The sequence below is a fragment of the Rattus rattus genome, chromosome 6, assembly GCF_011064425.1.
Source record: "Rattus rattus isolate New Zealand chromosome 6, Rrattus_CSIRO_v1, whole genome shotgun sequence".
Lineage (NCBI taxonomy): Eukaryota > Metazoa > Chordata > Mammalia > Rodentia > Muridae > Rattus > Rattus rattus.
This window is the reverse complement of record NC_046159.1, coordinates 1604170-1619479: the sequence shown is the minus strand read 5'-3', so window position 1 is coordinate 1619479 and position 15310 is coordinate 1604170. Positions and strand designations below refer to the sequence as shown.

Below are 15310 nucleotides of genomic sequence, written 5' to 3'. Positions count from 1 at the left end.
AACCAGTTCTCAAGTTCTATAGAAATTATATATATATATATATGTGTGTGTGTGTGTGTGTATATGTATATATATATATATATATATATACATATATATTCACTACTTTGAGTTCCTGCTAACTGAGGCGTTCTGTAGGTTCTGTCTGAAGAGCTCAGCTGAGTATTTCACACTCAGTAGGATGGGGATACTTTGGCCTCTATACCTTTTTTAAGTGCAGAAAATAAATGATTCTGAGTCATATCTTCCCTGTCAGTAAGGGGACCGTCTTATTTTACTACCTATCAAGAGTCTATTAATGGATATAATTTTATATAATGACTATTAACTTACTATATATTTCTAATGATATCAGATAGCCTATAAGAATTACCTCATTGGTTTAAAAATGTGTTTTTCCTTTTAAAATAAATCATAGCTTAAGAAAGAGATTATAAGAATGTTTTTTCTAGTTTGTTCACAGGTTTTCTAAGTAAAATCTATATTGTAACCATGAGGCCCTTTCAAAACACAAGCAGTATTATGTACCCTGGGTGCCCTCACAACTTTCTTTATGAAGTGATTTTTAATATCCTGTTGATGTACACACACACACACACACACACACACACACACGTGTGTGTATGTATGTATGTGTGTGTGTATGTCAGTGTTCTATTGACTCTAACAATCTAAAAGTTCCAATTACATTTATGTGTAAAGTTTTTACCTTTTTAGTTTATTTTTAAGAGCTATAAATATTTAATTGCAGTGAGAAATGTTTCCAGAATTTGTTCATATATAAACATATATGGAAATATGTATGTATAGATAATATATGCCCATCTATAGTGAGTAGTTAGATTTTTTCATAGCAATTAGCATATGTTTCTTAGCTATCTGTTTGCCCTATTAGATTAAAGATCATTTCACTTTAAAGAAAATTCCTGTGATTGATAGATACCATATACACTCTTAACTCATGAAATAATATTTAGAAGGAAATCTTTTCTACAGTAAAATCCGAGTACTACTGAACCTAACATAAACAATTGCCAGAATTTTCCAGTTTTATAGCGGGATGGAGTGGTTTGCAATGATGAGGGCAGGGTAGAGCTGCTGCGTCTGATTCCCATGATGCAACAGAAACCCAGCAGTATTGTATCCATAATTGTTATGTGATTCCCAACCTGGGAGCCAAGAGAGAAGCTTCTACATCAAGCAACGTTCCTAAAGCATAGAACAACTGAAGTGACTGACTATACCGAATTGGCCTTAGACAGACGTCCGTACCACGCGATTTTCTAAGGAGTATTTGAGCATCTTCCAGATTTTATGTTATGACCATGGTTGTGTTTATTTAGGTGTCTCGGTAATACATGTCACCAAAACAATTAATCATGTTTACTTCAATTTGTAGATGAAAAGCTAAAGTTGCTTTTGTGAAACCTAGGGGACATGATTGTTTTCTTAGAACATTCTATTTCTTTAACTATTTAATCTGGAGGAGCAGTTCTGAACAGAGCCACCCACACACACATACACACATGGTCCAGGTGCTGTTTACCTCTTCATGTGGACCAAGATGCTTGAATTTTTTAACTGGTCTGTTCCAGAAAACAGAAGCAAACAAAGGGAAAGGGCTGACCAGCGTCATAGTTGCATATCAACTGTGCAAAAATGTCTCACAGTGAAAGTGCCCATTGGAGATCAGCTCCGTGAGAGTCGTTCTCCCAGGCTGCATCCCAAGACTGCTTTCTGAGGATAGCAGAGGGCCAGGGCGTGTGCTCCTTGTTTTATATATGTAACAGGGCTCTGTAGAGTGTCATTGGGAGCGGCCTCGTGTCAGCAGCTAGGCAGACATTGTAATGTTGAGAGCAAATGGTCAGAGGACTGATGGAAAATGACAGGCTGTGTACCTGTGCTTCTCTAGATGTTTCTGCTCAGTCTTACCTTGTCACAGCTCGTGTTCTGGTGATCCCTGCAGGATGAAGTGGCCCAGCCACTGAACCTATCAGCTAAGCCCAAGACCTCTGACGGCAAATCACCTGCGTCACCCACCTCTCCTCACATGCCAGCTCTGAGAATTAACAGTGGAGCGGGTCCCCTCAAAGCCTCTGTCCCAGCAGCGTTAGCTAGTCCTTCAGCGAGAGTTAGCACAATAGGTAAGTTACGCTTCTCTTGTTCTCCTTGACTTTCCGTTTATGGCATTGGAATGAAATCATCCAGGAAGGCTGCACATGAGTTAATGAGGGAGATGTAATTGAGTTACTGTCCTAAGGTCTGCTTTAAACATGCAAGAGACATTTCCAACTCAGTATGACTGCTACTGACCCTGGCAATCTGAATGTGAGAAACTTTGCCTTTCAGTTTATTTTTTAAAGAGGATGAATGATTAATTACAGTGAAACTTGGTTCCAAACTCTTGCTCCTAAGTGACTTACCTTTTCTGAGATTTTTTTTTATTTATTGTTGTGATGTGCACAAATATATAGTATGGAATGCATTCTGTTTGGGTCATCTGTCAGCCACGAGACAGGAAGTTTGTTCTGCTCTCTTCCGATTGGAAATCCCAACTGAACACAAGCAGGGTTTGTACAGAGAGCTACCTTTGGTTTCCCTGTGACTGTCATTCTTCACGAGTTAACCAATACTATCATTTTTATTTTCCATACATGAATTAAAACATACACAAGTGACACATTTATTGTTTCTGCCTGATTGGGAAGCCCGGAGCACAGTTTAGCCCTGGGTACTACATGATTACTTTGGGACGTGTTACAATGTAACTCATAAACACTGAAGGGGACTCCAGAGCGCAACTCTAATCCTGTAGTCAAAGAGGAGAGTGCTGCATTCTACTGGGAAGAATCAAGCTAGACTAACTTAAAAATAGCAGGACCCAAACTGAAATTTTAAGAACGGATGTATTCATAGACACTCTGGGCTGTAAGAAGAGAGGAACAACCCAGAGAGATCTGCATCCGTGAAATGCAGGTGCTTCGCTAAAGACTTGGATAACATATACCGCAAAGCTAAGTACCTTGTAAACAAACGACAGACATCGCGTAGTGCAAGCTAAGACGCAAAGACATGGACAGAGTGAGGGTGAACACTCCCATGAGATTTTTGACCTTTTTCTTCCTAGAACTTAACAGTATCGACACCCAAACAACACCGTTCAGTGGAAGCATTGTTATCGTATAAGGTTGTGAGGGTATCATATGATATAGAAATAGACAAAGGGGATTCTGGAGGGACACAGGCACACTCTGACAAAGTCACGCACATACCCCCATGGAGACAGGGAAGCCTGGGTGTTTCCATTATCAGTAAATAAGAAGAAAGCAGGACAAAACTGGAAGTCACAATCATGAAGTTCAGTGCGTGCCGACTCACCAGAACAAGGGAACATTTATTTATGAGTGCTCAGGGGCAAACCGTGACCCTGTTTGCTACGTGAGAGCAGAGAGATAGGGCGTTAGACATAGAAATCCCTCCTTGACTAGAGCTGTTCACCAGGAAAGAGTGCATCTAGTAAGAAGTAAAGAGTCGTAGATGCGTCCAATGTATTAGCTAACTGTGATATAAAAACCAGCCCCAAACTTTGCCCGTGAGCACACATTTCCTCAGTGGCAAAGGGGAAGCCAGCTTCCTATTACTGCTCTAAGAAATTCCAAATGCTCACAGGGAGGATGCTGGCCAGAGAGGCAGACCCCAGTGGTCCTCGCTGGAGGTATACAACAAGCTTGCCTCTCTGACAACTGAGACCTCAGGTCTTGGCCACACAAACCTTCCCTGCAGGGACGCATCACGTGGTAGGAAAACTTCCCGGTAAGTGACCCCAAAGGAGAGTAGAGGAAGCCTTGGCATCTGCGACCTGCTCACCCAATGCCCACCAAGCCTGTTCTGTAATTCTGAAACTTAACCCCAGAAAAAGGGAATCGGCCTCCAACTTTCAAAGGGAAAGAAATCTCAAAGATGACTTGAACACATTTTAAATCTACCACACATTTTTTCCCTAGGTAGAAAAACTATCTAAAAGAGACTGTTTAAAACAAGTGAAGATCGGGGTTGGGGATTTAGCTCAGTGGTAGAGCGCTTGCCTAGGAAGCGCAAGGCCCTGGGTTCGGTCCCCAGCTCCAAAAAAAAGAACCAAAAAAAAAAAAACAAGTGAAGATCAAATGCCATGCATAGAGGTAGTGTGGGGAAGTCCTCGGTCAGTAATGACTATGAGAAACACAGGGGGGTCACACCGCAGAGAAAGCTGTTGTGTAGGCATTATGGGGATGCCTTCGGTCAACTAGCCGAGCTCTAGGTAAAAGTTTGAAAAATCTCACGCTGGAAAGAAATCTCTCTGTGAGCAGCTTGGGATAGGTGCCATTACCTCAAGTCACCTTTGAACTCACAAAAGCACTCACATGGCAGAGTAGCCCTATGTGTGTAAGTCAGCAATTACCTCATAGACACAGAACAATAGGGCAATGTGAGGGGGCCCTGGATAAAGCTGCACACAGGAGAGGCCATTTGGTGGTGGCCCGTTCTGAGGAAGAGCACAAGAGCATGAAGCCGAAGAGCTCTTGGCTTTAGCTGGAGTTCACGGATAGGCAGAGTCTGAAACCAAGAGGGCGATCCCACCAGACCCCCGGATGGAGAGGCAGAGTCTGAAACCAAGCGGGGTGATCCCCCAAGACTCCCAGTTGCAGAGAATGGGACAGTTCAGTGCCTAATCCAGGTCAGTGAGCAATATGGAGTCTTATAAATGTGATCTATCTAGAAGTAACTGCAGAGGTCAGGAGGTCAGAAAGACCTAGGTTCAAAATGGGACTGGCTGAATGGATGGATAGATAGATAGATAGATAGATAGATAGATAGATAGATAGATAGATAGATGATAGACATATAGATGATAGATAACAGATGATTGATAGACAGATTGATGATATATGAATGGACGGATAGATAGATAGATAGATAGATAGATAGATAGATATGATGACAGATGGTAGATAACAGATGATTGATAGATTGATGATATTGGATGGATATATAGATGATAGATAGATAGTTAGAAAGATAGATAGATAGACAGACAGATAGATAACATAGATAGGTATATAGGTAGAAGATATAGACAGATGAATAGATGATGGATTTAAATAGATGATAGATGGATGGATGGATAGATAGATAGATAGATAGATAGATAGATAGATAGATAGATAGATATAGATAGATGATAGACATATAGATGATAGATAACAGATAATTGATAGACAGATTGATGATATATGGATGGATGGATAGATAGATAGATAGATAGATAAATAGATAGATAGATAGATAGATAGATAGATAGATAGATAGATAAATAGACATATTCCTCTCCAATGAGGAAGAGGAAAAGTGGAGAGCTGCACAGCCCTGAAAGAGAGGGAGAGGACACTGTCATAGTACAGAGAATCATAGCACAGAGAAAGGGTTACTGAAAGAACTTGCCTTAGGAAGGGAGAAAGCTGGATCTTTGGTTTGAGACAGAAGGAAATAGAAACTTGGTCTGAGTCAGAGAAATTGAAAACTTAGGCAGAGCAAAAGGCATTTCCAGACTCTGTGGTTTCTATAAAGTAGAACTCAAGGTAACTTACCAGTCTGATTCAGCACAGGGCAGGGCCAGCAGTCAGTGAGAGTCAGAGAAAACCGAGGTTTGGAACCTGTGTGTGCCTCTCAACGCTACGGTCTAACCCTAACTCCTCCGCACAGTGTCCTAAAGGACAGGAGGCTAGACTGGCTCCTGTGGACCGAGTGTGTAAGAAAGTATTTGATCTGTCGAAAGGATTCATTTCCTGAAACAAATGGAGGTCATAAATATCATGGTGTTGACACATGGCCTACTTTTAAAATATTACTCAGACCTTGCTTTCCAATGTAATGATTATATATGTGCATATATATGCATATGTGTTTGTATTCATGTATTCATGTCTATAGACAGTTTTACATCAGCATTCCCACAGATTAAGTATGGCCAAGTATTTTATAACAGCAAGAATGTATTTAATGATTCTTATCATATGGCTGTCTCTGTCACCGTGATAAAACATCCCTTTCCCCCCGCCCTGTACAGTCCTTTTACCGTATCTCCAGCCCTCATATTTTCCAAGGGTTTGAGGGCACTACAATTTACTTTCCTCTTTTCAACAAATGTAGATGTTGAAAGCTGAGACTATAATGAGAAATAATGTGGTTGGGTAAAAGCTGGGAGGATTAATGGTGTTGTAAAGGTCACCCTGAAAGAAAAATTAATGTTTTAGGCCATTAATAAACCATGGGAAACCGTGGACCAAAAGATAACTTTGAGTTATCATTAATGACACCGGCTTTTTGCTATCTATCTATTAGCCACACATAGAGAGAGTGACTTTTTAAGGTTGGAGGCCAATAGACTCTAATGAGCATGTTCTACAGGAATACTTTTGATTGGTGGACAGACGATAGGTATCTGGAAAAAAATAAATCCCAAGCAAAAACAGTCCAGAGGAACGGTGGGTAGTTTGAGACTGACTAGGCCGATGTCACTGTCCCTGCATAGGCCATGTCCACTTAGGCTTCACATGTGTCTGTCTCCGTAAACATTTCTCAAGACATTTTCCTACCCATTTCCTCCCTGGCTATTCTAAAAGTATAGGCCCTGAGACAGAGCAGACACACACCTGGGTCATCTGGTCCAGCATTCCTATTTGTGGGGAACTGAGGCAGATTTGTCACCTCTGCAGGTGTCTGGAGTAAGTTCTTTGGGAGGATGACGGTAGTGTGGCCCTGATTTTATTGCATGTTTCAGTGACAAGGAACTAGCCCAGGGATGTCCACACCCTGAGGATGCTCCTCATTGCTGAGCTTCCCTCCCAGGTCCCCTCGCTTTAAGGATATATCCTTATTGTTGGCAATTAATTTATCTATAATCAACACTATAGGTCAGTGGGCCTCAGGTCCCTGAGTTGGCACTCTTTCCGGCTCCATTTTGCCTCTTGGTGGCCTCTCTGTCTTACTGATTTATCTTCTCTCACTCACGTAAATGGACTGAATACCACTTGCTGATAATCCTGACAACCAGAGTTGGAGTCTTAGGATATCCATCATGGAAGAAGAGGCCCGACTCCTTAGAACTGTCATCTAAGCTCTACACACACACACATACCTGGTAATCACACATATCCACATATATTCACACACAGATACACACTCAGATACACATGCAGTCACATACTACACATGCACACATGCACACTTGCACAGAGAGAGAGAGACAGAGACAGAGACAGAGATACAGAGAATGAAAAGGAAGGAGAAAGGAAAGAAAGACACACAAAGAGAGAGACAGAGAGAGACAGAGACACAGAGAGAAACAGAGAGGCAGAGAATGAAAGGAAAGAAGAAGAAAGGAAAGAAAGGTACACAAAGAGAGAGACAGAGATAGAGACAGAATGAAAAGGAAAGGAGAAAGGAAAGAAAAAAGAAAAGAAAAAAAGGAAAGAGAGAAGAGAGATGTAAAATGTATTTACAAAACATTTTCTCTATGCCATGCATTTTCAAACTTTGGGAAGCAAGCAGAAGCAGCACGCATCAGTCGTAGCAGAACTGTGTCTCCTGTTAGAGCGCATTATCCTCACCTAAAACTCCTCAGAAACCCATGAACACTGAAAAGGCACGTCTGTTGTCCTCCATAGGCTCAGACCCAGATAAATGAAAGAAGTGCGGTCAAGTGTATTCGCTGCATTGGCCACATAGCCTAGGCTGGCCTCAGACCTGGAAGCATGACTTCCTGCCCCACTCCTAAGCACTGGTATTACAGGCAGGAACCACTGCGCCTAGATAGTACTTTACATCCTTTATGGGGAGAACTTACACCAGAGACAGGACGAGGTGACCCTGCCTGTTGGCATCAGAGTCTGAGTGAGGCTGTTACCCACAGGAAGCCACCACCTCTTCAGGAAGTGAGCGATGCAGTCCCACCACAGCTGCAAACTATTTAGCTTTGCAGGGCACTTCCCAGTCTACAGACTGTTGTTCCCTTTGTGATCTACTTCTGATGTTCTCAGAGGAAGAATCGGGAATTACACATGCAGGGGCTGATACTCCATAACCTATCTGAAATTCAGAAAAATTGGTGGAAAATCATGCAACACACTCCAACTTTCATGTGCAACTACATTTTTTATGGGGTCAGCGAAATAGATCATTTGGTCAAAGGGATTTATCTCCCCGTAACCTGAAGACCTGAATTCAGTCCTGGAATCTATGGGAGGAAAGAGCTGACTGCTGTTAGCCCTATACCCCTACCCGTGTGCTGTGATAGGCAAGCATGCATGTGTAATATGCACATGCAATAAGTACATGTAGTTTTAAAAAAATCAAAAGGTCTTGCACAAAATGTAGACACAAGAAGTAGGAGTCCGTCTCAGCTGGCTATGTCTGCCGCTCCGTGACCTGTTAGCAGCTCTGTGCCACGGAGGGAAGCTTTCCGCTGAAGAGAACTCGTTGGTTATGAGAACGGGAGCTCATATACATGCAGGCATTTTCCTTCAAAGGAGTCTTGTGAGGAGACAATGAAATGAAAGAATAACACTGGAACAAACAAACAAACAAGACAACCACCACCACCACCACCAACAACAACAGCAACAACAACCACCACCAAAACACAAAACCATGCTCTTGTGGTTGGAGAGATGGCTCAGTGGTTAAGAGCAGTGGTTAAAACCAGAGTTCTGTTCCCAGCAACTGCATCAGGGGACTCACTGTAAGTCTAGCTCTAGGAGATCCAATGCCCTCTTTCTCTTCTGTCTCTTGAGGATGCACGCACACACACGCGCACACACACGCGCACACACACACACACACACACACACATACAGAGAGAGAGACAGAGACAGAGAGACACAGAGACAGAGAGAGACAGATGACAGACAGAGATAGAATTGAAAATAGAATAAAGTATTTTTAAATGCTCTCAAGTAGTTCATAAACAGCCTGAGACAGCATGCTTAGGAAAATGCAGGCCTGTGTGATGAGCAAAGTATTTACAAGGCTTCAAAGAAGTAGATAAGCAGGCTTCACAGAACTTGCCTGGAGCATGTCTGGACTATGTCAGAGAAGTCCTCACAGACAGAATAATGCCTTAAGAAATTCCTAAGTCCAGCCGAGTGGGAGAACATTCCAGCGAATGAGGAGTTTATGGAGACGGGAATCAGGAAAGACTTTGGATTGGGGCAGTGTCCCTTTGCAACTCAAACAGGACCTTGTGAGAGACAGTCACAGAGGCATGGGAGGATCAAACATCTGACAACATGAAGAGGCTCATAGGCCCTGTTAAAGCTCTTGGGGCTTATCCCAGAATGATGATCTGGGGAAAACATTAAAGAGATTTGAAAGTTATAGTGAGCGTGTATAGGCGAGGCTGAAGGTTGGCATTATCTCCTGAAGATTCCCAAGGCACATGACCATAGCCAACAATCCGAAGACATAACTCTAATCCAGTTAGTTTGAGCATCTTTTTTTTGTCCTTTCCAAACAATGACAGATCATCATTTCAAGAAATGCTACTTTAAACACAAGGCTACCAAGAGACGGTTTTTCAAGCAGAGGCTTTTGACATCCAAATACTTTGTCTGGAAGCAGAGTTAAAACAGACTCTGGGAATATAACCGTGAAGATAGCAACTGTAATAAAGTTTGAGATTAGCCTAAGTGGATGATGGGATGTCTTCACTGAAAGCAGGGACCATGGGTCATGGGTAAGCAGATGTAAGAGCTGAGGAATGAGCGCTCAACAACGAGACCTGACTGTTATCCAGGTCAGGCGAGGAATCCAATCTTAGATGAAGACATCCAAGGGCTGGGATAGGCTACAGGGAAGTTCTGTGGAATGTACAAAGGACAGCCTGAGGCAGGATGATGATGATGATGATGAGTTCTGAGATACACAGGCTGCATTTCAGGGACTCATAGGGCATACAGGTAGAGAAGTTGAATGGGAAAATACATACATGTACACGTACATGTATGCACAGGTATACATACAGAAGCTGGCAATAGCTTTTTCTTTGTCATACACACACAAACACACACACACACACACACACACACACACACACACACACACACACACATTAGGATAGCCTCTCAATTCCCAGAGAAACATCTAAACATACATGCTGTGGTCTAAGGAAATGGCTCAGTCAGTAAGGTGCCTACTTTATAAACAGAGACCCATATTCAAGACTTAGAACCCATGTTTAAAAATAATGCCAACTTCGCCTTGTAACATGCTCCATGGTCATCAGAAACTGTGTCTCAAAACGTAAGGTAGATGGCATCAGAGGAATGACCCTTGAGATAGAGCTATGACTTCCACCAATATGTCTACCCTAGTATACCCTTACACACACACACACACACACACACACACACACACACACACACACACACACACACACACCACAGACACCATGCACACACATGTATACATACTTTAATACAGAGGAAAGGAACAGAAACAGAGGGAAGAGATACAGACAATGAGAAAGAAGAAAATGGAGGGAGGGAGGAGATTTTCAGGGTGTTTCTGGCAGTGAAGGTAAAACATTAGTTACCTCCTCTGAAATGTTAGCTAGAGGTCACACTGCTGTTAGCCCTCAAGTTTTCCTCCTAGGAGTCTGTTAAACGTCTATACATGTATAATCTCCTCAGACCCCAACTGTAGATGTAACCACTGCCTAAGTGTGTGAACAACAGCGACAGTAGAAAACAGAAAACAAAAGGAACGAACAACAAGAAAATATCACTCATCAACCGGCCAATCAATCGTAGTGTGTCCCTTTGAGCTGTAGCAGACAGCCTTGGGTTGAACTGAACTTCTGTTTGCTTATTCATTTGCTTAGCAGTGGGGTTCACACCCAGGACCTGTATGTGTGCCAGGTGAGCCCTCTCCTCCAGAGTCACATACCATAGCCTCCACATAAGACTCTGTACCAACCGTGAAATGCCAGTTCCCCACAGCTCTCACTGTCATGAACAAAGTCCTACCCTGAGAGTGGCAAGAGGGAGAGGAGAGGGCAACGGAACAGGGGACAGAAATGAAGTCAGGACATAACCGGGGTGAAGTACCTCCTCACAGGCCAAGGGGCTCTGCCTCACAGACACGCGTCTTCACTTAGCGGACAGCCACGCTGGCAGACATTTTACAGCTGAGAAGAGCAGAAGCCAGAGTGATTGTTACAACTTGTCAGCCGTCACACTTCCCACCACAAACAGAAACCTAGATCTCTCCGAATCCAGCCTGCCCATCCCACTTGCTTCTCCTGGCCATTTTGTAAACAAGGTGACAGGGAATGCTGTCGTGGGACATTTACTATGTCTGGAGACCATAGTCTCTCAGTTGCTCTTGACAAGGTTTGCTAATGCTGTGCCACTCGCATTAAAGCAGTGAAGCAACTGAGAGAAAAGTGAGACAACCCAGTGGACTGCGGACTGACCCGACTGAAGTTTTGCTTCGGGCTTGTCTAGTGTAGATCACATTTTTCCCCTTTTGATTAGGAAGTTGAACCAACATGTAAGGAGCAGGTAAGGAAAGATCCCAGGGCAAAAACACAGAAGGGAGGAGAAGCCATGAACAAATGAGGACCTTATATCCCAACACATAGATGGTAGGGGGGAGCATCACACTGTCAGGATACCCTGGGGGGTCATTCTGCAGGAAAGAGAAATGTTTTGAAATTCAGCAAGTCAGGGGCCCCAGCCCTGGGAAGCAACAGAGGAGTGTTAGCTCCAGCCAGAGAGAAGAGAGGATGGGAGAGAGTCCATACCTGGAGCCTCTTTAAGGAGCTTGACTTAGAAAGGGGAGGAGAGAGAGTTTTAAAAGTAAAGTTTGAGGAAAAACTTGATTTGTTTGTTTGGGGGTGGGGAGGTAACCTCACACTGAAAGCTGAGGTAAGTGGGGAGATGGTTTAGATCTAGGAAGCATAAATGGGGAGCAAGAAAAACTGAGGACTTTGGTCTAGGACATTCTCGATAACGGGAAAGAAGGCCATCGTTATCAGTGAAACAGGAGACAGAAATGAAGTCAGGAGATAGTAAGAGTAAGGTATGAAGGTCATATGTTGTATAATTCACAGTTAAGCTCACACACACACACACACACACACACACACACACACACACACACACATGAAATCTCCAATCATTCTTTCTAGAATACAAGACAAGGCAATGCAAGGACACGGGTGGATAAGGGGAGCCAGCAGGGGGAAAAAGGCATTGCTGAACATGCAAAGATGACATAGGATTGACACAGAGAACCAACCATTGCCATGGTGGAGCTCTGTGACATATGGCAGCAGACAGACACCGATCTTAGAATCTAACACTGTGTTACTACTGAAACACGGGCGTCTCTAAAAGCAATGTTTATTTCTGAGCCAGCACCTATTGGAACCTGATCTGACCCTCCCCACCTCCGCCACGACTTACATTCCCCGTCTATCCATATTAACTGTTTTCCTACACAGTGCTATCTTGGCAGTCTGCAAAAAAGCTTAAAAGAATTCATGCTTTTATTCAACACCATGTGCTAAACCATTTCAGATACATTTGTGTTCTGGGGAGGCCAAACAGACCTTAGCGAGACTAAATAGAGAATACAAACCACAAGTCGCCAGGTTGAGTAGAGATGGGTCAGGGCCCAGGACAAGCAGGCTGGTCTTCTGAGGACTGAGTAAACAAGTGCACACGCTTATCACAGCAGGGCCGGATTTCTACCCAGAGGGCAGCAGGTCAGGATGCCCTGGGGGATAAAGCATCGAGGGGATTGTTCAGGGTGCTAAGGAGAGTGTTGTTGAAAGCAGGTCTAGCCTCGGCAACAGATGTGCACCCCAGGCAGTCCTCGGTGTGAACGTCCTGTGCATTTGAAGCATCAGTTTGTTCTTTGGATAAATTCCAGTGACTATTTCTAAAAGGCACAGTAATCGCTCTCAAGGCCCCTCCCCCTGGTACGACCTCATCTGGAACACACTTATGGACCCAAGAAGATGGCAGGACCAGGATTAGCCTGCGACGAGGAAAGCTGGGACCACGGAGGGACCACACTCGCCAGTTCCTCACCAGGACACTGCTCTGCGGGTCTCCCTTCAGTACTCTCAGTAGAATTTTTAAGCAGCAAGAAAATATTTGATGAGTTTCTGGCAATCAGCAGGTCAGACAGAAGAGCTATGCAATGAGGGTGTGTAATCTGACATGATTAGACAAGGCCCTTTAGTACCAGAACATTCATAATGACACAAAGAAAGAGTATTAATAACACTTTCATAGCAAGGCAGCTAGCCATTTTATATTTCCTTTCTTTAATCTTAGTGTTTTTCAACAAATCGTGGGATTTAATAGCGTGTTTTGGCAGATTAGAGGATTTATGGCCCAGATGTTTTTTGTTCTAAAAATGGATTAGGGTGTAAAGTTTGCTGGAATTCGTGGAACATGTTGAGGCAAGCCGGTCATTTTATGTGTGATTAGTGCCTGCCTTCTGTCTCACAGTCCCTCCATCTGTCACAGCTCACCAATGGATCTGGTTAGATTTAGCCTCATGTCACAAACAAGTCCCTTTTCTGGGCAATTTCATATTACAGATCCATCTTAGGCCATTTTATGCCCCAGTTAAAAAATAGGGAGTGAGCAAGAGGATATTAGCCACCCTTTAAACAACTGCAAAACGCACTGGGCTTTCTCTCCCCTCAGTTCTCTTCCTCCCTAAAATAATGTTCTGTACAGTAATGCAGAGCAAATACGTGAGTGACCCGCAGTTCTGTGGAGATCCACCCAACATCACCTCAGCTCCCTCCTCCCTCAGTGTCCTCATGACTGTGATGGCAGAGACCTTGACTACGCCCGGGCCAGGGAGTCTTGGACCCAAGCTGGCCATCAAGACTGAGTTAACACTACCCATGATGTCTCACCGATTGCAGGCCCTTGGTCAGCTCCTTGGTCATATTCTGTGCCTGAAGTCCCCTCGTGCTCAGGAGTTTAGATGCCACCTGTAGATCATGTCCACAGCAAGTGGATTTACGGGAGGGGAGGGGTGTGCTTCTTCCAGTCAGCTAATAATGGCTTATTCCATCGGGCACAGGCCTGATTGTACCAGTCACACACTCGGACCTGAATTTTCTGATACTCTGAGAGGCCTGGGAGTCGCAGTTGCTACTGCCAGCACGCAGGTCTCAGAGGAATGGACTGGACCTCTGCATTTCTAGTTTTTAAACTTTGGAATGCTCTAGTCTTGGGGCTGGAAAGATGGCTCAGTGGTTAAAAGCACAGACTCTTCTTACAGAGGAGCCAAGTGTGGTTCCCAACAGCCATGTTACATGGTTCCCAGCTGCCTGTGACTGCAGTTGCAGGAAATCCAAGGACCTCTCCCAGCCTATGTGGACACTGCACTCAGATATAGATATAGATATAGATATAGATATAGATATAGATATAGATATAGATATAGATATATAGATATAGATGATATAGATAGATAGGTAGATAGGTAGATAGAAGAGATAGATAGATAAATAGATAGATAGATAGATAGATAGATAGATAGATAGATAGGTAGATAGGTAGATAGAAGAGATAGATAGATAGATAGATAGATAGATAGATAGAAGAGATAGATAGATAGATAGAAGAGATAGATAGAGAGAGATAGATAGATAGAAGAGATAGATAGAAGAGAGAGATAGATAGAAGAGATAGATAGATAGATAGATAGATAGATAGATAGATAGATAGATAGATAGATGAGATAGATAGATAGGTAGGTAGATAGATAGATAGATAGATAGATAGATAGATAGATAGATAGATAGATAGATAGATAGAAGAGATAGATAGACAGACAGATAGATAGACAGACAGATAGATAGACAGACAGACAGGTGGATAGATAGATAGATAGATAGATAGATAGATAGATAGATAGATAGATAGATAGATAGATAGATAGATAGATAGATAGATAGATAATAGGTAGATAGGTAGATAGAAGAGATAGATTGATAGATAGATACAGTTAGAGATGTACATACACATACAATGCATGCACGCATAATTTAAATCAAATTCAATCTTCAAAACATATTCAGGCATTGACTTAAAATCTTAGATAAAATTTTATTTTAAGTTTGTGAGCAGTTAGCAGCAACCAGACACGGTGTGAGCGGGTCCTTTCCCTGTGGGTGTTTTGCGGTGCCTTCACATACGACCGGGTGAACCAGTCATCGCCGATCGAATGCTTGCTCATT

At 43.0% G+C, this 15310-nt stretch overlaps 1 protein-coding gene across 1 annotated transcript in view; it reads left to right on the top strand.

Moving 5' to 3' along the window:
* Positions 1-15310, top strand: part of Sox5 (SRY-box transcription factor 5) — a 369147-nt gene that overhangs the window by 326317 nt on the left and 27520 nt on the right. Inside the window, exon 10 of the mRNA XM_032905393.1 lies at positions 1967-2144. Within this exon, the coding sequence (XP_032761284.1) occupies positions 1967-2144 (178 nt within the window). The remainder of the gene's footprint in view (positions 1-1966; positions 2145-15310) is intronic.